We start from the raw sequence: 24,956 nt of genomic DNA, 5'->3' as shown, positions 1-24,956 counted from the left end.
AAGAGGGGTGCCAGTTCTAACATATGAGGTGAGAGCAGCTTCTTTGGCAAATGCTACTGTGCTGCACTTTTTTGTATTTGAGTCCATTTTCAGTACTCCAAGTATTGGTATATTCCAGCACTTTCCGCAGCAGTTTAGAATCAAAGGATGAGGAGATAATAGTGTCCAACTTCAGCACATATCACTGAGGTACCCCACTAGTGACAGTTTTACACTCAGAGAGGCCAACAACAACTTTAAATCTGTTGGATAGCCAGTGGACAATACAGGGACTTGTCTAATTTAAAAAAACAAATGTCAGCATGGAGGATAGTATCAAAAGCCCAGGCCAGGTGAAGATAAGCAGCATGCAGAGAGGGAACATTGTTTTTAGCCTTTATAACCTTTTCAGATAACTTTACTAGATTCTGGAGATGAGACCAGCCCTTCACAAAACCAAATCAAGTGGGGTCTATATCACTTAAGTTGCCTGTGTCTGCATACATGTTCCTTGGCCTTGCACATGAGCTGAAAAGTCTGATGGGCCTATAATTACCTGGGTCAGTCCAGTAGTCACCTTTCTATAGAGGAGTCATGGTAGCTGTTCTCCAAGCATCTTGGACAAACCCTGTGGATAGGATGAGGTTGAGCAGTTGATGTAGAGGCTCAGATTTAATTTATTTATTTAAATTAACTGGGATAAAGCACTGATCACAAATGACCAATTGCATTCTCAGCCCAGGAAAGCATGCAAGTTTAACAATTACAGTGGTATATTCCAAGAGATAAAGTATACATAATTAAACAGTTATTGAGAATAAACAGGAATTATATACAGTAACAGAGATATTCATATATGCATACGGTACAGATGTAACATTTGAAGTACATTACCAGTGCGTTAGTATAACAAAAGTGTCAGTAAGTGGGAGTTTATGGCTTGATTAGGTTATGTGATTTGAAATATTGCACTAACATTTTTGAGAATGGAATTTTGGGTAAGCGGATGTGTCTTAAAGTGAGGTTGATATGAATATGTAAGACTTGTTCCAAGGTAATTATAGGGGAGATTACATTTTTAAGGATGTTGGACACAACAATGTGGATAGGTGTGGTAAAGTTATTTGTAAATTTATTTGCTAATATATTGGCTGTATCCTTGGAAGTAGAATGTTTGATATTACTAAGGATTACCTCAGTGCTTTGTTGTTGAACATTATTCCTTAATTATCTGACATAACAGAAAAAAAACTATGTAGCATCCTTTCTGAGGACGTTCTGTAATAAACAGGATGAAAGCACTCAACTTTACTCTGTCTCCAGTTTGGTTTGTTTTATATGTAGCATCCTTTGTTGATATCTCTAGTGACCTTAAGTTCATACTCTGCTTTACATTTTCTAGCAGTGCTTTTAAGCTCCTTGCAGGCATGTTTTAGTATAATCTCAAGGTCTAGGGATGGAGATGTCTTATAACTTTTTATTGTTTCTTCTTTTGTTATCCATTCATCCATATTAGGTTTATTTCTGAATTTACCATTATATTTTGGATTGTTGGGTAAGTCTTTTCTCTGTGGGTGTTTAGGTATGGGAAACATCGGAGGTGAATGTGGCAGCCTTCTCATATGCTTCATTTGTGAGAGATTGCCAGGGTTCTTTCATAGGTGTTATACGAGATGAAGTAGGATTGCCCTGGAGAGGACCCTAACATGGTTTCATTTGGTGATGGGGTGGTACCATTAATCCAGCTAGAGAAGATGACTTTGTGGTCATATGTAACCAGGGCTGCAGAGATGCATGGTGGGGTACAGGAGGTAATTGGGCTAGGATGGACCAGGTCAAGGACAGTGCAGCCTCTAGTGCGTAATTTTAAAATTTGCTCCAGTGCATACCTCTCAAACTCTTTGCTGAAAAAATCTGGACAAAGCCTGACAGAATAGGGGGACAAAGTCCCAAAAATAGGGACAGATTTTTTAATATTGCTCTTATAAACTTAAATAAGTTGCTAGAATAGCAACATTTGTCTTAGCATGCATTTTTCCTGAATAATATGAAGTCTGAAACACAAATGTATGTTATTATTTAGTGACTTCAATCATAAAATCATCCCAGTCATTTGTAAAAAAAATCACAAATTTTATGAGGAACAGATCAAAAATATGAGGCAAAAATCTAGACATTCTACAAAAGTCTGTACAGTTGAGAGCTATGCTCCAGTGCATTGGTATTAGCAGTCTAGAAAATAATGAGCATATCCAGTTTTTAAAGGTGTAAGTGTGCTAGCAATGCCTGGATATTTGAAGTCCCATAGAAAGAAGATGTCTGGTTTGTTATTTAATCCATTTATGGTAAAAAGGTATTTTCAGTTTTGCTCTAGGGCTTGTTACATGTGTGTGGGGACTGTTAAATGTTTATATTTAGTTCAAAGATCTCTTGTGTTTTGTGGCACTTTAGCATCTTTTAATATACACCTCATACTTGTTAAGTGAACTGTTATGTACTGTATTTCTTGCTCTTTTTCAGGTTGCTTTTCTTTCAGCTTAATTCTGTGTGGTTAATTAATGATGAGAACAGGGTATTCATAAACTGTCAGAGATTTTACAGACAGCAGAAAAGTGTTGATGACATGAATAGGTTATACGTAAGTAAGATATCTGGCACTTTAGGTACGATTTGTGTATTTACTTGATACCTAGCAAGTATTAATATGAAAATGTGCAAATGTTAACATTTAAAATGCAGTGCTTTAAAATATATAAAATATAAAATAAGTGCTATTTTATTTATTTATTTGACGTTTGTTTTCCAGGATAGTCCATTGGGCCACAAGGAGCCCATTTTCAATGGAGTCCTGTGGAGAAAAGCTCCAAAAAAATACAAATACATAATACAGAAAGTACAAATCTGTGGTATACATTTCTGTTAAACATTACAGTATTCGTAAAGAACAAATAATAAACATTACAATGTTAGTAAAGAACAAATCAAAGAAATTTTGAATTAGAAAAATTGCATCCGATTAAGTAATGTAGAAAAAGAAAAAAAGTATTTTAAAAAGTTTTTTTTTTTTAAATTCCATCAGGTACATTTAATTGTTGGTCATATACATCACTAGTGATGGAGAACTATAGGAGGCAGTGACAGGTAGATGAGTATGAAACTGACAAGAACGTGTAGTTTAGGTAGGATGGGAGCCTGAGCATTTCCATTGTGAAGTAAGGTGCGAGTGCAGTGAGGTTTTAAACAAGGAGAGACTGCTAGTAGTGTGGACAGAAGAAGGGAGAGAGTTCCAAAGGCAAGCTAGAGAGAAGGATATCAGGTGATTCCCTGCTGGACGTGTGGGTTTGTGCAATTTAATAAGGTTTTCGGAATTGGAACTCAGGAGTCGGTCTGGTTTGTGCATTTCAAAGGTGTTTGCTACTGAGGGGCAGAGAGATGGGTTATGAATGAGTTTATGTGCTTGGATGAGTTGTGTGTAAGTTAGTAAGTTAGGTAACTCTAGCCAACCTAATTGGTGGAGGGAATTGCAGTGGTGGGAAGAGGCTCTGTGACCTGCAGCAAACTTGGATATTTTGTTATAACAAGATGAGAGTTTTGTTTTGAGGGAAGATTGTAGGTTGGTGAGGATAGATGCACCATATAAAAGGGAAGGCATAAGGTATGTATTGGCTTGTGTAATCCTGGTGGAGGGAGAGATGAAGTGACTGTGACGGTAAAGCATACCAAGTTTTTTATGAGTTCTTTTGATATTTACACGTAGATGCTTGTCAAATTTTAATTGATCATTAATGGTTATTCCTAGTAATTTTGTGTCAGAGACCATTTCTAGGGGAGTATTATTTTTGCTGGTGATTATGAAGGATTGTTTAACTATCGAAGAGGTTTTGGAGGCATTGACTAGCATAAGTTTTGTTTTGGTTGCATTAAGAGCCAGATGGTTGTCTAGCATTCACTGCTCAAAGAGTTGTGATGGAAGGGGAGGAACAAATTATAGTGGAATCGTCTGCATATTGAACGAGGCTGGAGTTTGGGATGGCTCATTTATAAACATGTTAAATAGTAGGGGGCCTAGAATGGAACCTTGGGGGATGCCTGCGGATGCATTAAGGAAGGGTGAGGTAGCTTTTTTCCATTTTACTGCCTGTTGCCTTTTTGTGAGATAGCTTAAGAACCATTGGGTAAAGGAAGGGGTTAAGTTAAGTTTAGAGAGTTTGGTTAGAAGCAGGTTGTGGGAAATGGTGTCAAATGCCTTAGAGAGGTCAAGGAGAAGAGTGGATATGAAGTGACCAGAATCACGGGCTTTGTTGATTGTTTCTAGAAAGGAAAGAAGGGCAGTGGAGGTACTATGACCTAATCTGTTTAGAAACTGATGCACAATAGTCACTAACCACTGAAAATGAATAGTAATCCTAAATGTCACCTTGCACAGTAAGTGTACATATATATATATATATGGTTCCACTTGAAACCATCAAAATTCTAAACCATTGAAATTCATATGGTCGAAACCATATCATCGAGTGTTTAGAACATTGATATTGTCAAGGGGAAGAAAAAGGTAAATAAAAAAGGGAAAAAGCTAGTGTTTCTGCATGGCAGCAAGATGCCCTGCATACTGTGTCTGTGAATGTGCCATCTCTGTGATGGCACTGCAGACAGGGTACAGGAAATCTCCCATTTAGCGCTTCTGCATATAGCGCTAAAACAAATATTTCCCTTTACCCCACTGTAGTGCAATCTCGGAGTTGGTATATTAAAGTTGGGGGGGGGGGGGCGCAGCTTTTAGAGTTTTTTTTTTCTTTTTTTCACTTTCTCTTTGAATCTTTGATGGTTTGAAACTCGATGTTCTGGTCTCGATGATCAGAATTTCGATGTTTCAAGCTTTCGATGATTCAAAATGGAACTATATATATATATATATATATATATATATATATATATATATATATATATATATATATATATATATATATATATATATAAACACCCTTATTGAAGTATTCATTGTGACATAAATAAAGATGCATTTATACAAAAGTAATTAAACTGTATTAACAAATTAACATTTATAAACATTACAATTCACATGTATTGTTATATATAGTCTTCTTTCGGCTTTTCCCATTTAGGGGTAGCCACAGCAGATCACCTGTCCGCTCATGATTGGTATTGGAGTTTTACGGTGTCGAGTTGCCAGCCCGGCATCCAGCCTTCCACAGAAGGCATACACATGCGCACACTCACACCTAGGGCCAATTTAGAGTGTCCAATCCACCTACTGCATGTCTTTGGGATGTGGGAAGAAACTGGAGCACCCGGAGGAAACCCACGCGACCACATGGAGGACATGCAGACTCTGCACAGAAGGCACCCCAGCCAAGAATCGAACCGGAGATCCTCTTGCTGTGAGGCAGCAATGCTAACCACTGCACTACCGTGGCCACCCATCTGTTGTTATATATAATATAAGTTAAGCAACTTTACATACTTCATTCAATTCCTGCCTTCTCTTAAACCTCATTCCTGCTCCAAAACATTTTCTGCGTTTTAATGTTTCCATAATTTCCATTTTTTTCTATGTAATTTACTACTACCCCTTTCTAAAGATCCAGCTTCCTGTTCTTTTACCTCTGTTACAATAGTCACTACTTCAAGTGTAGTTGGTTTAGATTTTAATTTCCATTTTCTAGCCACTGCTTTTTTTGCAGCCACCAGAATTAAACTTAGCAAGACCATATTTTGTTTAGGCAATTCAGAGCCTGCATCCCAGATAAAAACATAAGTAAATAATAATTTCCTAGTTACACTCATTTGCTCACCCACTATTTTTGACTGAATATTCTGTAGGGAAATTCTAGTCTGCCAACTCATTCTACTCCCAAACCCTGCACAGTATATTTTCCTGCAAATATTAACAACAGTCCCTTTTCCTTGGTTAATTATTCTACTTCCTTCATGAATGCATTAGCCTTTTTTGAAGATGCTTTTTTCAGCTGAATTTAGTAATTGGCATTGGTTTGCAAGATGCATTTACCAAGCCAATGGTAGTAAAATAAATAAATGAGCTAATATTTGAACCTGTAAGAAGTACTGGAGAGTGTTTTTATTTTGTTAGCCAAGGGAAAGGCTAATACACTGAGAAGAAACTATGTGCTTAACAACTTTTTTTTTCTTCCCTGAGTAATGTTGTTACATGGACTAAAAGTAATTCCAAGGCATTAACCATGACAAGGTTTGTAATTAGTTTCCACAGAATCTGGAGTTTTTTTGTTGTTTTTTAACACTTATATTGAATTATCGTTTAAGACATGGGTAAACATACGTGTATTTACTAGAAACAACTATGTTAACGTTCACAGTTACAAATATTATACATCACATACATTCTTTTATACAATTGTCATAAATCCAACATTACATAAATTGCTCAATTACTGCATTCCCTTAAACCTCACTCCTCCTTCAAAACATTGTTGTGCATGTATTGTCCCCACAATTTACATTTTTTCTATGCAATTTGATGTTACCCTTTTCTAAAGATCTGACTTCTAGTTCTCTTTTTTTATCTCTGTTAAAATATTCACTACTTCAAAAACATTTGGTTTAGACTTTGATTTGCATTTTCTAGTAATTGCTTTTTTGGTAGCCACCAGAATTAAACTTAGTAAGGCCTTACCAATTCAGATCCTGTATCCCAATGCAAAAAAATATTTTCTTAGTTACACCCATTTGCTCACCCAATATTTTTGACAGAGTACTCTTTAAGGAAGTTTCAAAGCCTACCAATTCATTACACTCCCAAAACGTTTGTTCTCAGTTACCTCTTTCTTCCCCATCACACCTCCCACATTTGCTATTTACTTAAGGAAAATTTCTTTGGAGTCTGCTTGCTGAATAAAAATATATATGCAAATACTTCCAAGCAAAAACGTTAAATCTTTTAGACCTTGTTTCATATTTGGGACCCATACATATGTTTTCACATTGTTTCTTTGTGAGTTGCTTTTCCAGTCTCTCTTCACAATCCTTTCCAACCTCCTCCGATTGATTCGTATAGTTATCATGTAATATTTTATATGCCTTACTAATTATCCCATTTTAATAGCAGCTTCTGTTCTAGATTCAACTAAAATCTCTACCAGAGCTGATCTTTCACTTAGGATTTATCGATCCCTTTCTCTTTGCACATACTCTGATATTAGTCCCCGATAGCGAAGCCAGTCTCTAGCCTGCAGTCCATATGCCTTCTTGGCCTCTTACGATTCTACCACTTTTTCCTGTCTAGTTATTTGCTCCCAATACCTTGGTTCCTTTGCTAGTCTTCTCCAATAAATTCCAGCCCCTTCTTGCCTTTTCTCTGTACCTCTAACTACAGTCATACCTATTGGCAGAATCTTGTTTCTCCATTCTTGTATTAGCTTAGTTCTTAGAATACTTTCTGCTACTTTATGAATATAATATCCTGTATAGTTTGTTATTCTCCTTAAGGATATGCATCCAAGATCCCACTCTCTCCTTATTTCTTGAATTTTCCCCTGCTTCATCATCATCATCCCTTTCCACTTTAAATTATAGTTTTCTGCTTGTGTTATGTCTATGAGCCTTAACTGTGTAGATGTAAAATATCCCTTCAAATCGGGTAATCGTAACCCACCTTGTTCTGTTATAAGGATCAGCTTATCCCACTTGACCCTTGTCCTCTTCCCCTCACAGATAAAATCCTCCAACTCTTTATTAATTACTGTCCCCAACTTCTCCTCTGGTTGATAAAAATATGTCTGACTTGCATATAAAACTAAAGGAGCTAAAAACATTTTCACTGCTTGTGTCTTGCTATCCATATCTATAAACAAAAGCTTCCTGTTTCTTAGTTTTTCTATTTTCTTTTCTTTAGTCTCTTCCCACATAAAATGTGATGGCATAACAGAATCATTTTTAACCTGTACTCCTAAATACTTCATTTTATTGTGTCCACATAAGTATGGGTATTGCTGGACCATTTCATGTGTGGGTACATTGTTTACAGCTCTAGCCTTTGTTTTGTCTTCACTGATTTCATATTTTGAAAAACATGAAGTGTTCCATAACATTGAAATGTCTTTTTTGTAGTTTTATCATGGACAAAATAATACCATCTGCAAATAAAGCCAACTTTTCTTGATTACCATACTAATTATATCATTGAATTTCTGAGTCCCTTATTTTATTTGCCAATGACTCTAATTTAACACAAATAACAATGGTGAAAAAGGACACCCCTCCCTGGTTCCTCTGCTCAGATGCAAATTATCTCAGATGAACTTTCCTACTTTAATTTTTGCCCTAGGTTCTTCATATATCTTCGTAATTAACCTAGTTATTTTATCAGGAAATACAAATGCTTCCGCTGCCCTACTTATAAAATCCCAGCTTTCTATATTGAATGCTTTCTCTTCATCAAGACCCACCAACAACAGCAGTTATTTTCTGACATTCTGCTTTCTTCTGGATCATCTTTGTTCTATTAATGGTGTCAAATGTTTGCCTTCCCCCATCAAAACCACATTGATCCATATATGTCAATTTTGGCAGCACCATTCCCATTATTTTAGCTATTATACACATAAACTTTTTATAATCATTTTATGAAAGTGAGACGAGTCTGTAATGAAACGGGGTCTGTTGGGTCTTTACAGTCTTTAGATTTTACAGCTATCAACAGCTTTCTTCTAATTGGTGCTGTCTCTCTTTTTAAAATAATGTTAAATAAAATCTTCCAAATTGTTATCACTTTCTTCCCTCATAGCTTCCAAACATCTACAGAAATACTCTGTATTCCTGGAGACTTCCCTGCAGATTTGTTAGACGTCACTGTTTTTATCTCATCTCCTCCTATCTTAACTGTTAATTGTTGAGCTTCATCTTCCTCTAACCTTGGCTTGCTTAAGTCTTCCATAAATATTTTCATTTGTACTTTTTCTTGATTTCCACATTCTTCTGCTTTTTGCAGATTTTCATAAAACTTTCCAACACGTCTATAATACCTCTACAGAATCTGCGGTTATTTTTATTGTTATAGGCTTGCTAAGTTTGGCAACAACTCTTTCTACTTTCTGTTGCCTGAGCGGTTATGCTAAGAGTTTTTGTGCAATGCAGCTATTATCAAAAAAAAAAAAAAAAAAAAAAAGTTGCTTAACAGCAGTCTTTCTAAGTTCATGCAAATTATCCAGATACTCCCTTATGTTCTTTTTAGCACTGTGCAGTTGCACCTCTTATTCTTCGAGATTCTCCTTATTCTACAATACTTTAACCTTTGTCAACCCCTCTAAATAATTCTTGTTTTTTCTTAACTATATTTATTTTTTTTAATTATACTCTATTTTAACCTCCACTTTCATTTTATCCCACTCACTAGCTATAACTTCTGAAGAACACAGTCTGAAGTTTTATCAACAGTCTGTATAATCCCTTCTGTGAGAGTGAATTTCCTGTAATAGATTTTTTCTGTTCACAAACACACTGTTGTATTAGTGTTGTGCAGGGGTTGAAAGTACAATGTACACTTTACAGCCTAATGCTGTATCCTGCTTTGACAGGAATTCTTACTGCAATGGCATCTTTTAACTGTGGCCATTTGTCAAAATAAAATGAATTCTTACTGATGTCTTTATATCCATGCAAATCTATACTAAAGATACAACTGTTGGAGGTTTCAGGTGACGTCTGATAGTAATGTTATACAAGAGTTAGAAAATCTTCTGTCTGCTGTATGATACTGCTCGATCACAACTTTACAAAGGTACAAGTAAATAAGTAGCTACATGTCATGTGGATGTATGACCAGTTTGTAGGCTAATTCCCAGCATATGTAACGTATCATGTATCCTAGGACTAACGTGTTACAGTAAAAGCCAAATTGTTCCTGAACATTAGGTGAAGGGGAAGTTGAACACCTTCATTTGTGCTTCTCTTTCAGGCAATTTACACTGGTCCATATTGTGGCTACAATGATCATTGCAGCTTACATTCCATTTGGTTAACAAAGAAACAAGGCAGAGTAACGGGGTATTATATTAAAGGTCTTCACTTACCATTAATTGGAACCCATTACAGAATGCAAGAAAGAAGAAATCATGGTATTCGTAGTTAATGCTCAAAATGCATGTTTAATTTTACTCACTGTCTTCATTTAATAAGTATTACACATATTTAGTGTTTCTTACACTTACTCATCACTTCCTCCTTTCTGTGTCGCATAATCTGCAAGAATAATAAAATTCCTGGAAAAGTGAAAACGAGTTTGTTTCTCCAGTGGTGAGACTTTTAAACCATAAACTGAAATACGTAGCCATACACTCATATCTCACATCCCCCTTGAATGAGGTTGTGTAAATCTCTGAAGCTTCATCTTAATTCCATACTTGATAAATTCATTAAAACCATCCAGAAAATCTCCTGCTGACATCTGTGCTTTTGAGACTCCTTTCCAAAGTCCGCACTGGGAGGAAATACAGTTATTGTGTTGCAGTGCTGTGTAGTCCTTCCTCCCCATTCCTTTTCTGATCTCCCACTCTCCTCGTTTATTAAATCACACCTCTTACGGTTCTTTTGTTTGCTACTCTTCTGGCATGGCTAGCTCTCCTGCTGCTTTGGCTGCTTCTTTGGATTAACTCTATCCATGTTCTCAGGCGGCCGAGTTATTGATTCAGGTTCATCAGTGACGACTTTGACCATATTTCCTGACAGACTTATGTCTTCTGTTTAGGGTAGCCACATTTGTTTACCTCCAAAATACTAGTTAATTCATCCATTTTGTTAGGTTCTTGACAACCAGTACACATCTACAGTGAATACAAGGGTGCATTGCAAGCATCAATTTTGGGATGACTTTGCAAAGCCAGCAGTTGATAACATCAAGAAACAGGAACAGAGTTTGATTTAGCTGAACATTAAGTGGACCACTGAAAATCTGTGTATGATATAATCATGAGTTCACTGCATTCTTAATTTTATGTATTAGCAACAGGCAATATAAGATAATATAAGATAAACACATCAAAAATTATTTCTTGTATGTTATTCTAAAGACAAAGTTTAAATCCCACCACTGAAAACTAAATGTGAAGACTGAGGCTGGCATTGAAGGAGATACAAATCCTATCAATGCCAACCAAATCTAAAGTATCAGGTTCACTGAAATGATTATGCTAGATCCTGTCAGGCAATGATGGGGTTTTGAATCCCACCACTGCCATTAAATGTAAAGATCAGGTTGTTACTGGATGGATTTGGATCACCACCAACAACCAAATGTGAAGATCCAAGCTGGCACTGGAGGGAGCTTGAATCCCATCATTACAGCCAAGTGTGAAGAATCTGTCTGGTATTGGAAGAGGTTTGAATCCAGCCACTCTCAATTAATATGAAAATGAAGCTGGCACTGCAAGAGTTTAATTCCCACCACTGCCACCAGGTGTACCACTTAGGTACATGAGAGATGGGGGCTACAGTTCTTGGATCCACTCCTCTGCCTAAAATAGGTCACATTGCTGGTACCCAGGTGGGTGAAGTAAAGTACATACAAATCTAATTTAATAACCAACTTACCAAATGCAACTTGGCCCAAAAGTATAAAGGCAATATGCACTGCTGTCCTGGGGTATTAGTTTCCAACATCTGCTCCCAGACTTGGGCTACACACTGACTATGTACAGACATTAATCTTTGGCCTACCACCCCAGACACATTTGTCACCACTCTGTCTATGAACCACTGGGTCTTCAGTGCTCCTTATCCATGGTAACTGTCTTTCAAACAAGTTATTCACACACGCACGTGTATGTGCAAGTGTGCGCGTGCGCGCGCGCATGCACACACACACACACACACACACACACACACACACACACACACACACACACACACACATGCGCGCACACACGCGCGGTTTCCAGGAATGCCTGCAGAATTCTTCAGTTCCCTGTAGCTTTTGTTCTTGCATGGCAATCCTGTACCACCTTTGATCGGGATAAGGGCCAAACACACCAGTTACCAGTGCCGTCTTTGATTGCTATCCAGATGTAAATTCTAAAGTGTAATTCCTCACTGATAATATATTTCTAAACAGTCTGGCTGCTTCTGAGTTGAATACTACAGCTTGCCAACCAGCAATGATAAATAATACCATCTCAATAATAATAAACAGTAATAATGCACAAACAAAAATACCAACCACAAGATCAAATGTGAATAAATAAAACTTTACATGAGCAATAAATAAGTAAAAACAATGGTGATGTATGTTAATATGCAGACACACACACATACACACACACACACACACACAAGGAAAGGAAAAAGATAATCAGTTGTACAAGCAGGACTACTTTTAGCAGAATCTTAACTAGTAATATTTAAATAAACTAGTTGACTATATTCTATCTTACAGAGGCACTGTCTGTAACTGTTCTACGTTAGTAGAAACATTAATCAGACAGGTACAGATTTCACAGGAGCATGTATAAATGGGATTACCATGGTCAGCCGAAAGACTGACTGACTAGTTTCAGCTGCAAATATATATTTTGGCATATCACTTTCTCACAGAGGAACAGGTGTAATCAAACCAGTTTTTCCACATTCATATCCCTGCGTGCAACTTCTCAGACATTAGGGGTAATTACATTAGTCCTTTCTCATACCCAGATTGTAATAGAAAATAAATAGTTAGGATTTCCCACTTTGATAGTAACTGTTCTTTACATAATTTTTATTTTTCTTTGCATCTTGTTCTTTTCATGGTTCCTGGGCTCAGGGGTTCTATGAAGAGTTTTCCAGCTGCATTCCTACGGCCTTTGGATTCCTAACCCAGAAAAGGCAAGAAATTACATTTTACACTTCATATACAAACTCTGCAAATTTTCACTCTTCATTATCTCCTTTGTTTTTACATTCACAGAGAAAAGGTCACAAGATCATACGTTTCATGCCACATTAACACACATAATACATATTAAGCAGATATTAAATATTAATTTACAAATATAACAGTCTGAAATCAGAATGATTAAAAAAATATATAATGTAAGTAGGTATCTGTATCCTGGCATCAGTCACAATGAAATTTTAAATTATACATTGTTCACGTTGATTTGGAATGTTTTACCGTTTGAACTGGAAACTGGAAAATGGAAAGGACTTGTTTGTTTCTGTATATGGGCACATGTGTGGCAGGCAGAAAAAAAAATACTGTGTAGCTTTGTATTACAATTTTCAGTTTCCAAACAGTAGCTATCCATGTAATTCCAAGTCTAATATTCATTTTGTTCATCAGTAATTAACTTTTTTTTTCTGCTATTAGTTTTATATGTGAAATAAGACACCACAAAATGTAATTCTTGAACAGATGCATGTGCCAGGTCTATATTATAACATCAAATTTTATAAAGTTCGAATGTTATAATATCGAACCAGTAATGTCGAATGCTGAAAACAGCGAAGGTGCAGGACACCAAATTCTTTCCCAGGGAAAGAATTTGGTGGGCTGTTGCTGTGGCTTCGCTGTTTTCAGCGTTCGATATGTTGGAACCTTATGGGCCGGGTTCAGGTAAGTGTGCGATTGTATGTAGGTTGGGGTTAGGGGGCAGGTTAGGTGAGTTAGGGTTAGGGCGTGGGTCAGGTAAGTGTGCGGTTGTGTGTAGGTTAGGGTTAGGGGCAGGTTAGGTGAGTTAGGGTTAGGGCGCAGGTAAGGTGAGTGTGCGATAGTGACAGACCTTAGGGTTGGGGTTGGGTTAAGGTAAGTGGCTAGCTAGTAGTGTATGTAAAGTTTAGTTTAGGTGTAGGATTTTAAGTGTATGTGTGTGGATTGCTGTTTTTTGTGTGTGTTTGTGTTGTGTGCATGTTTCTCGGAATAGCAATTTTTTTCCCTGGGAAAAAAAATCACTATTCTGACTGTTCGATGTTTGCAGATTTCGGTGTTTAGGGTTCGATATTATAACATTCAGTGTTTACGAACTTTGATGTTATAATATGGACCCCATGTGCCACCCTAATGTAATGTGATGTGTCTTGAACAGTCCTTGCATTTTTATACACAAGCTATAATCCATATCTTACCATGTTCAATCAATTAGCTGTGCATGAAGATGCATGCATTGCAGTATTTCTTGTTAATCTGGGCTGCAGATTTACATCACACCTCAGTTTTTTCACCTTCTTTATTTCAGTCCTTTGTCAGATTTGCAGAATAGTTTGCGTACATGGTTTCAAGAAATAGATCTGTTAATATTCAATGGTGTTTTCTTTTCAGGTGATGTGGATACTTAAAGATGTCAGAATGCATAAAGTGAATGTTTTGTTAATGTTTTAGATGAGATAAAATATTTTTGGTTTGAAATCAGCTACCATGTAGTTAGTCTCAGCATTTAGGACTATAAAGTGAGCAATCATTTGATATGTATTGTACCTGATTGGCTTAAAATCTGAATCTCTTCAAAATATGTAGAACATTAATATTTTTGTTTATAAAAAATGGTTTGGTGTGCTCAGTAAATACTTCAGTACCTCTCTAAATTGGTGCATTTATCATATGCTAAGGAAAGTCCTTGAATGTACATCACAGATTGAATGAACAGGTCATTCAGTTAAAGACAAACATATTTTCATCTAGAATTACATTAACTATTCATAAAGTGTTATCACAGAAGAACATATAGCAGAAAATGGATGCAGAATCTAATTAAGCACTTGAATGCATAGGCATTTTAGGTAAGACTTGCTTGTACATCTTCTTGTTTAATATGAATTCTGACTTTTGTTTCTTTTCCTGATGTTTTTATCTCATTTTCTAAAGGCTGATTTTAATGAACTGGACCTTGAAACACTAGCACCATACATTCCTATGGATGGAGAAGACTTTCAGTTGAACCCAATATGTCAGGAAGAACACCCTGTGTCAGAATATCCACAAAACTCCCAACAGATGTTTGGAAGCATGAGTGGCTTGTTTCAACCTATAGTCCCAACAGCTCAGTCCCCACTTATCTCCAGCACATATTGTCCACAGATGACATTGCCTGAGAAGGGTAACCCCAACCATGCACAGCCAGTGAATCATTCTTCTTTGGCTTATAACAATGATAAAAGAGGATTACCACCTTACCAAGCACCAGCCAGCACTCCATTGTCTTCACAAGGGGGAAGAGCCAATGTCCAGTGGCCACCAGATCCGCCTTTCAGATATGCGCCTTCTAAATGGAGAACAGCTCCGTTTTCTCGATCGTTTTCTGGAACACAGCTGGGACCAGCGTTACAATCCCAAAGTATTCCTTTATTTAAGCAAAGGTAAATACCACAGTGTTATGAACTGCAAAATATTGGTTACTTCCATATGAGGAAAGTGAAAGTCCTTTGTAAGCACTTGTTAACTGTAGTACAGCTCTAAGTGTTATTACTGCTAATGCTTTATTGCTTTTGATCAGTCAGTTATCGGTCACTTAAAAATAACTGTTTAGTCCAGTAATAGGAAATGATTCTGCTTTGATAGGTTCTTGAGTAGATACTAGGCAAGTTGTCATGAAGACTATATAGGAGCCTAACCAAATAAGTCATACCCTGCTGATGGATTTGCTATGACCTAGTTAGTTATACTTACCACCTTTTCTAGCAGGGCTGCATAGGCTATGACAGGGGGTGAATGCATGAAAATATCCCATAGATCCTCACTTATGTGCATGTTTAATCTGTGTCTCTAATAAACAGATGAATTTTCATCAGCAATAGGAGTGCTAAAGTTTGTCTTGGAAGATCTTAATTTATGAAAGCCCTTACAGTCATGTAGACTGACACTGAATGTGTCTTGGGGAGGAAGGGAATTCTAACTGTCTGATGTGCATGGGAAGCTTGTTGTGAAAGTGTTGCAAGCTTTCTCTTTGGGGAATGCCCTGTCACCTACTCCAGGTTATTTACTGATGCAAATTTAAGAACATTGATGCAAGTATTTGAGGAGTCATTGGTTTTGTGAAGGTGAAGCAGGCTGAATAAAGAAGACTATTTCATGAAATGAACAGCTAAGCATGGATTGCAAAGTCTGTCATTGTTTTGTCAGTACTGATGTGCTTTTGCATTTGTAAGCACCCACATTTACTCTTCTGATGGGACTCTCTGATGAAGAAGTCATCTCTGTACTGTATGGAGGTGTTCAAAAAAGCTGATATCCTAATGTGTGCAGTACTTTCACAGAAAAATGACACTAACAGGTTTTGACATGTTGATCGTAGTACTTTCATGCAATTAGCATATTTTATATGTAGGTAATTCTACAGCTCAAATTTCTTATAGGGATAAGTGTTAGTATAGGTTATAATATATAACTGTAAGTCCACAGCTCAGACTGTTGCACTGTACCAAGGTATAAACATTTCTTTAATGTGTCACACTGTATTTCAGTTAGTCAGAAAAGGAAACAAATGTTAGCCTATGTAGCAAATGAGAACTGAGAGCTTAGAGGATTTTATATTGTTTTATTTTATAATTGCTGAACAGATGATTTTGATATAAATTTTAAGATGAATTTGTACCACACACTGCAGTGTGATATGTAGAGAGAGAGTAGCATACCTTACACTTTTTGCTCTTCATGAAGCATGCAGTTTTATTAGGAATGCGAAAGATTTGATCAGTGGCCATAAATGATCATACTGCACTGCTTCGTACATTTTCTGCATGGCATAAACCTCAGCCAATAAAACATGAATTAAAAGGATTGTGAACAATAGTGAAGTGTGCAAAGAAGTATGAAAGCCCATAAATATTTGCTTGCATTTTTACATTATTTAAATGTGAGAATTTGGTGTGGCGAGGGGACAAATGTGAACTTCCCCCAAGATTATCATTGTTGCCAGCAGGTAAGTGATTTCCATAGTTAAGTAGCAGGCACCTTGTTTTTGCTAGAATGTTATTCTGAATCCTTTTTGTCCTTTAAATTTTACTGCCATCTTTTTAAAATAAATGTAGAGGATTTTCCTCTACTTTAATCTTTTATTGCACAGTAGAATCCAGTAGGCTTTTGCCACAGCTTTAGAGTTCAGGCCCTACAAAACCTCAGAGGCTGTACTCTTCTCATGCTGGTGTATCAAAACCAGAGAAATTTTCTGTCTGATACTCCATTGTATAGTTGCCATCTGTTGTGTACCACTTGTAGACCTCATCTTGAGGGCTTATTTGTGGACTCTAAATGTCCAGTGAAATGAAACATTGGGTAGGTTTTATCGCCCAGTCTTACCTTCAACTTTATCATAATGATCCTATGATCCTACAAAGGGCTAAGATGATGCAGTCATTCATAAACTTTTATCTCTCTCCTTACCTTTTTGTTAGTCTGCTGTTCAAGAAATACTTATCTTAGAAAGTACTAACCCAAGATAAATCCATTGCCCACTATGAATAAGAGGTGTACTTAGGTCCTCCTTAAAGAAAGGACTGTTTGACTGTATCCAGGGTGCATCTCTTAGTAACATACTGATGATGACAGAAGTAAGAGCTTAAGAAGGTCAGTACTTCTCCATTCTGGCATTATTAACAGAATTTATCTTACCTCAACAGAATTTTTTTTTTTTACTTATAGCCCACCACATTGACAATGGGGCTGAAGAGGTGTTCCTTCATTTGGACTGCAGTCTTAAAGTTGTTCTTTGGGTGCTCAGTAATGTTGTCCATGGCGTAAGCAAATCCACAGTTCGCTACCCAAAATGTCTGTTGCCCCAGAAAGTAGCCATAAACATTTGGTCAAATGCGCACATCCATAGCTAGATATATTTCCCATTCTGGTAAAAAAAAAAAAAAAAGCCACATAATTTGCTACTTTAATGAGAATGTGGACAGCTTTTTGCTGTGTTGTACATTTTTGGGCACATATTCCCTTCCAAAATGACAAAAAGACTCAAGGACAAACAACAGAATAGAAATCCACCAGGCTGTACGAACTCTGCAACACACTTTATTATGAAGCGCTTTTCATCCAGCTGAATCGCTGGACTTCCTCAGATAAAATGTAATTAAAATTCATGGATTTAAATACAACTCTGAAAAGGTCAGGTGACCTACTCATTACATATTTAAAGTGAAAAGCTTGTTTAAATACAAATCCATTGTGAATGTGTTAAATTAATCGTGTTCTTTAAAACAATTATGTTGTTTAAAAACATTTTACAGCCAGCCAACAAAAATGTTTATCTCAAAAAACTTATTCCTTTTAAACTAAATATATCTACATATAAAAACATTTATGTAAACATATAAGTGTAAAAATATATTTATGAAATATGACTTTTTGAATGTAAACATATACAAGACTAGATATTCTATGTTTTAAGCATCTGAGCTATCTTAATTCTGGTCAGATCAATGTATATGTGTATATATATATATATATATATATATATATATATATTTATATATATATATATATATATATATATATATATATATATATATATAAATATATATATATATATATATATATATATATATATATATATATATATATATTTTGCCGTCTAACCACTTATCATGCATACCTTTATACAGAATAACAATGCACAATACTGAGGAAGATGTATATATATGATATACAAAAATAGAAAATAAGTGTGCTTACATACACATTTACATATATATAAATATACAATTCACCTCTCTAAACTTTTTAATTTTAGTAAGCACATAATAGAACATTTGTCATTAAGGCCGGGATATGTATAGGCATTGAGCCTTATTTGCCAAATCAATTCTAATTTCTCTAATGATAGAGAATGAGGGCCACCCCTAGGGTCAATACTAATCTGATCTATGACCTTAAACCTGAATTTGTGATCTGGGAAAACAGATATGTGCCTTGCTAAAGCATTTCCTCTTTGTGTTTATTTATGCTATACAAGTGTTCATACACTCTGTCTCTTAATCTATGATCTGTTTTCCCAATATAGAATGATGGACAACCTTGGCACTTTGACACATAAACCACTCCCCTAGAGTTGCAATTAAATCTACATTTACTAACTATTTTTTGACCATTAATGCTTGTACTGATTCCTTGCTCCATTATGTTACAGTAGGGACAGTTGCCACACTGAGTCATACCTATCTTGGATGTAGATATCTTTTTCTGCTTCTCTAACAAGTTCTTGAAATTTAAACCTCTTCTCAAAACAAAAATGGGAGTGTCACCCATTTTGGATGCCAAAAACATATCCTCTTTAAATATAGTCCAATTTTTGATAATGGTGCTTTTAATGTTTTTAATAGCAAGAGGAAAGGTCAACATACATGCTAAATGAAAGTTTACCCTTTTATTTTGTTCTTCAGTTGGTAACCTAACCAAGTTGTTATCATTATTATTGTCAACATTATTTATTTGTCTATTCTGTTTTAATATAGGATTATATTGTCCTATACTTCTTTTAAGTTTGGCTTCCTCTATTAGGTCATCTAACACCTTGACAGGGTATGCTCTTCTTAAAAACATGCTTTTTAGATTAACACATTCTTCAAAGATGTCCTGTTCAGTGGTGGTCATTCTTGCAGCTCGTACTAATTAACCCTTCACTACTGAACGCTTCTGACGGAAAGAGTGTGCACTTGTGTAGTGCAGGAAGGTGTTGGAATAAGTAGATTTTCTAAAAATCTTAGCTTCCAAGTTGTTGTATTCCCTGTTTTTATTTAATACAACATCTAAATGAGATATGGAATGTTCTTCAAAAGCATATGTAAAATACAAAAAGTCTGATGTAGTATTTAACCATTGGACTAATCCATTTGCTGTATTCTTATTTCCATCTAGTAACATGAAGATGTCATCCAGGTATCTTGTATAAAATTTAATGATGTTTTGAAATTCCTGGTTCCCTAGAATGTATGTATGTTCCTAGTGTGACATCACTAAATTTGCGTGGCTAGAACCACATGGGGAACCCATTGCTACTCCCTTAGTTTGAACATAATACTTGTTAAAAATATGAAGTTGTTAGTATAATGTCCAATAATTCTGCTATTAATTAAATTTCTTGCTCTGGGGCACCTTTCTCTCACATTCTCATACTAGCCCACTCGATACCCTATTCATGAGGGATACTGGTGTAAAGATCCCTAACATGTATCGTTAGGAAGTTATACTCAATTCTATAATCTAAGGTATTTAACTTGTCTAAAAATGACCAAGAATCCTTAGAACTAACTTCCTCTGTTGTAACATACTTTTTCATATTGGAATCTACGAACTTAGCACAAGCATATGTAGATGAAGCCCTCCCATCCACTATAGGTCTAAGTGGGCGGTCCTTTATGTCTTTATGAAGTTTAGGGACTCCAAACATACAAGGGATCTTTGGTGAAAGTATTTGTAAATAATTGTATATGTGCAAGTCTATTCTACCTTCTATAAATAAATCATTCAGATAAATTCTGATACGCTGATTTGCTATATTCAGTTCATTTAAAGAGGCTTATGAATATGTACCAGACTCCAAATTTTTTTGGATTTTCATATTGTAATGATGAATATCCATAAAAACTGGTCCACCTCCTTTGTCCGGTTTCATTACACAGACTTTTGCAGAACATAACAAGTTAAATAAATCTTTTTCCTCCTTACTTAAATTAAACGTGTAATCAGCTCCTGATTTGCTCAGCTTTCTAAAATCCAGCTCACACATTTTTTCAAAAAGAGATAATAAATTATGTAGTGGTGGGTTTCAAAACTAGATAATAAATTATGTAGTCATGTTTCATAAATATATTTTTACACTTATATGTTTACATAAATGTTTTTATATGTAGATATATTTAGTTTAAAAGGAATAAGTTTTTTGAGGAAAACATTTTTGTTGGCTGGCTGTAAAATGTTTTTAAACAACATAATTGTTTTAAAGAACACGGTTAATTTAACATTCTCAATGGATTTGTATTTAAACAAGCTTTTCATTTTAAATATGTAATGAGTAGGTCACCTGACCTTTTCAGAGTCGTATTTAAATCCATGAATTTTAATTACATTTTATCTGAGGAAGTCCAATGATTCAGTTGGACGAAAAGCACTTCATAATAGTGTGTTGCAGAGTTTGTACAGCTTGGTGGATTTTTATTCACATATTCCTTTCCCTCTTCTCTGTTTCCGAGGTCCTTATAATATATCTGACAGATGAATTTTAGATCATACCTGCCTTTTTTATTTATATTGAAACATATCTGATGTCCTTTACTACAACAGTTTGTAGTATAGCCTTCACGTATTACACTGTTACAGTGTGATATGATGGTTCCCTTTCAGAAGACTGAAAGCTCAAAAGACTGAAAATCAAAATATCTAAAGCTCATAATATTGAAAATGGAATTTGCCCTTTCTCCAGTGTTGTGCAGTCTTGGAGATGGTGTATATAATTAGCAGGGGGTGTGGGGGCACAACCCCCACATAAGGGATGCAGGGGGACTTGCCCCCTGCATTAAAATATTTTAGATATTTTGAATTTTTAATTATTTTCATTTTCAGTCTTTTCAACTTTCAATCCTCTGACATAGACCCGATATGATCCCATATTCCAAGTATCTGAAGGAGATGCTCAAGGAGCTTGTACCCTAGTTCCTTTGCTGCATATTTTAAATTGTTAGTTTGTCTGCAAGGAACATTTTTTTACATTCATTTAGAGTTTTAGCACAACATATGCATAGCTCAACATTTCCGGGTTATGGTAGAATGACATTGGTAAGAAGGCTAAGTTATATCAGGATTTAGTAATCTTCACTGATTTCCAGTTCTCTTTCCTTTATTGTTTACAAGATCATATGTGGTCAGGCCATCAGTTGTGGCTGTCAATCCATATAAGTTGATCAAAATGTTCCTGAAGATTCTGTTATGTAGAATAAAGTTGTAAGTGCCTAAGTTTGTCGTTGTAACATGGTAACCTTAATGTAGCAATAATTTGTTAAAATATTTGGTTGAGAGTCAGTGACAACATCACATAGGGCACCATCTAGCAGCCATGTCGAGGTTGCGGGAATTCAAAGACGATGCTTAATGTATTGTCTTCTTAAATGTGAGATGCCCTTCACAGCTAACTGCTGAATGTTAATAAAACTACACAGAACTCACCTGTGAATCCCAGTCTTAGATTTTTTCTGTAGCTTATTCCATTCAAAGGTAAAGTAACTACAAAATAAGTGAATGTTATAAGCCTGACAAGTATCTTGTGCAAGGAGATCAAAATTATTTATATCCTTGATGAAATCATTGTCTGTATAGTTCATATTATGACAAACCCTTCCTTTTATATCACATACATTACAATGAAAACTCAGTTTGTTGTTCTTTGTCTTTTCAGACTCTTTTTAAGTTGTAACAATTTTAGGAAAGGTTAATTCCAAAGTGCATAACACATTGCTTGGTTGTATTAAATTTTAGCACATTATATGCAGACCAGCTGTAATAATCTAGATCAGACAATTAGAATAGTCAGATGTGAAGGATCTGCTACAGGAGGTTTAAGGTATTCACAGTGAAGACTTTTGTTTGGAGGAATCTTTCTTGCAGTTTTTACTGAATGGTTTGGCAATGTAACCTTTTTACCCTTTGCTTGGATGCAAAAGATGGCCAACACCAATTTTGCAGTCACAGGGATTAAATGATAGTGTTTTCACTGTTAGAGAGCTCAAGTTTAGATCGTATCAAATATTGTGTAGAAAATTGTGTAATACAATATTTTATTATATTATATTGTATTGTGCAGGGCAATGTGTAAAGTAGTAAGATTGTATTAGTTTTAATTAGTTATTGTGGTGTGAATGTCAATACATACCAACATTTATTTATTTGTTTAGGAGTTTTTGTAACATAGCTTTGTTTCACACTTTATTCTTGTGCAGTTTAGACTACCTGGGGTTAATCGTTATGTTGTATTTCGTTTTGGTCTGTGATTGGGCAAAAAGAGAGGTGTGTCTTTTCCAGCTTTTTTAAACTTGTGTTCGGCATTTTTTTAGTTTGGTTTTGATGATGTCTTAATCTAGCAAGATGAAAGCACTTAACCTAACTTTTAACCTGTTGAAGTTTTTTAGTTTCCAATAAAATTACTTTTTGCGGATCTGCAGTCGTGGTTCCTCGGAGCTCCTAGTTTTGCATTTTTTTTAAATGAAATAGACAGAAATTGTTCAAGGACTTATCCATTCATCATATTTTATCATTTTGTTGTATAAAAATGTAATTTTAATTCGGACTGTACAAGATTGGCTCTTCAACCAGTTAACTTTTCAAATACCTATGAAGGGGTTAATTCCAATTTGCCTCAACCAGTGTAATACACCCATGTATGATGTACTGTCATCAGCTGCAAAAGACCTAAATAAAGCACATCAGTGGGCAGTCCACATTCATAGCAGCATTGACATTAATGGAGAACTGAATAAAATTTGACTTAAAAATCTATATTGTAGAAATGCATGCTGATGTGAATCTAAGACAACAAAATAACTATGTGGTGCATAAAATGAGTAATACATACTCAAAGCATTTCCCAGTTACTAAGGTGAAGCTTGTTGGTCTGTAGTTGGATACTGTACTTGGATACCAAATGATTAGCCTCTCTTCATGTGTATTACTGAAATAACTGAAGTTTCTGTGCAGTTTGATGGCACATACCTGACAGGGATTTCTGGAACAAATACTGGAGAATGGATAGTAACCATTTAGATATATTTTTTTAAAAATATCTCTGAAATGTGGTATGGACTTAAACTATAGTTTGCTCTAATTTCCTAAAATGTCTCTGATGCTAAATTTGAGTCTATAACAGGACATGACCACTGAAAGATGTAAGGGTTACAGGACATGGCCACTGAAAGCTGTAATGGTTACCCCATCATCTTATGAAATCACTGAGGTATATTCTGTAGAGAAATAGACACTAAATATTCCTGCAAAAACTCTGTTATCAATTGCAAACCTGCCACTGACCTTTAAGGTAACATTATTAGCAGAGGTGTTGTTTTTTTTGGAGACACAGGTGTAAAAAGCCCCCGGGCTTACTGGTAAATTCGTAGCTAAGGCTAATAGTGCTATACTTTCTCGTGTTTTCTTAGTTTTATAAAGGTTTTTGAAGAAGCCTTGAATCTAACCTGATTTAACTGAGTTGGGTGCAGGTTTAGATTTTTCAGTGGTACCTTGTTTTCTTATTCAGTTTCTCAATTTTATTTAACAGCGTCTATGTTTGGTTTTTGTGCAGGAGAACCTACTGACAACCAGGATGTCCATAGCAATAACATGGTAATGTTTATTATACATAGTTCCTTAAAGAAATTATGCATCTTCTCTTGTCAGATCTTGAGACCAGTTCTATAAGTTCAGGCCAGATCTACTCATCTCATGTTACCAAACAGTGCTTTGGGTCTTTTCTGTAACATAAACAGCTTACAGATATCAACCATTATGGGTTTGTGAATGACCATTTGTGCCAAAGCAAATAAATGTATGTCTATTTAAACTTGGTCGATGCTGTAGATGAAGACCTGTCCACTGTTTTATATTTGACTTATCTAAAGTCTTTAGTTCTGTGCCACACTTTTCTATTTTCCATAAACTCTCTACGTCAGAGATATATCGTTTTGTAGTATGGTTGATTTCTAACGGGTTGGTCTCTTACAAATATGCAAGAAATGGCAACTCATACTCCATGGAAATAATTGCTAAGAAAGGAATATTCAGCTTTAGGTATGTTGTTGTTTATTCATTTTTTTTAATCCAACACATTGTGACCTTGAGGACTTTAGCTTTCCATGCCTGCACTTCCAGACCTGTTTCCATTCTTGCAAATTCCTGTTTATTATTTTAGTAATGCCGTTCATCCACCTTTCCCTCTGCTTTCCCTTCTTCAAATGTGTTCTGGCATTATCAGGCACATGCTGAGAATTATTTCATTGAGATATAATGTTTTCATCACCATATTTAACTCTTTGATAAGGCC

At 35.7% G+C, this 24,956-nt stretch overlaps 1 protein-coding gene across 1 annotated transcript in view; it reads left to right on the top strand.

Annotated features, from left to right (window-relative positions):
- The window catches only part of EPAS1 (endothelial PAS domain protein 1), a 1,067,454-nt gene that overhangs the window by 985,273 nt on the left and 57,225 nt on the right, over positions 1 to 24,956 (top strand). The window contains exon 12 of the mRNA XM_044059908.1: positions 14,807 to 15,297. Coding sequence (XP_043915843.1) covers positions 14,807 to 15,297 — 491 coding nt within the window. The remainder of the gene's footprint in view (positions 1 to 14,806; positions 15,298 to 24,956) is intronic.

This window comes from Protopterus annectens, chromosome 1.part0 (assembly GCF_019279795.1).
Source record: "Protopterus annectens isolate FY-2018-M chromosome 1.part0, PAN1.0, whole genome shotgun sequence".
NCBI classification, from domain to species: Eukaryota; Metazoa; Chordata; order Ceratodontiformes; family Protopteridae; genus Protopterus; species Protopterus annectens.
This window is presented reverse-complemented; position numbering and strand designations above follow the sequence as displayed.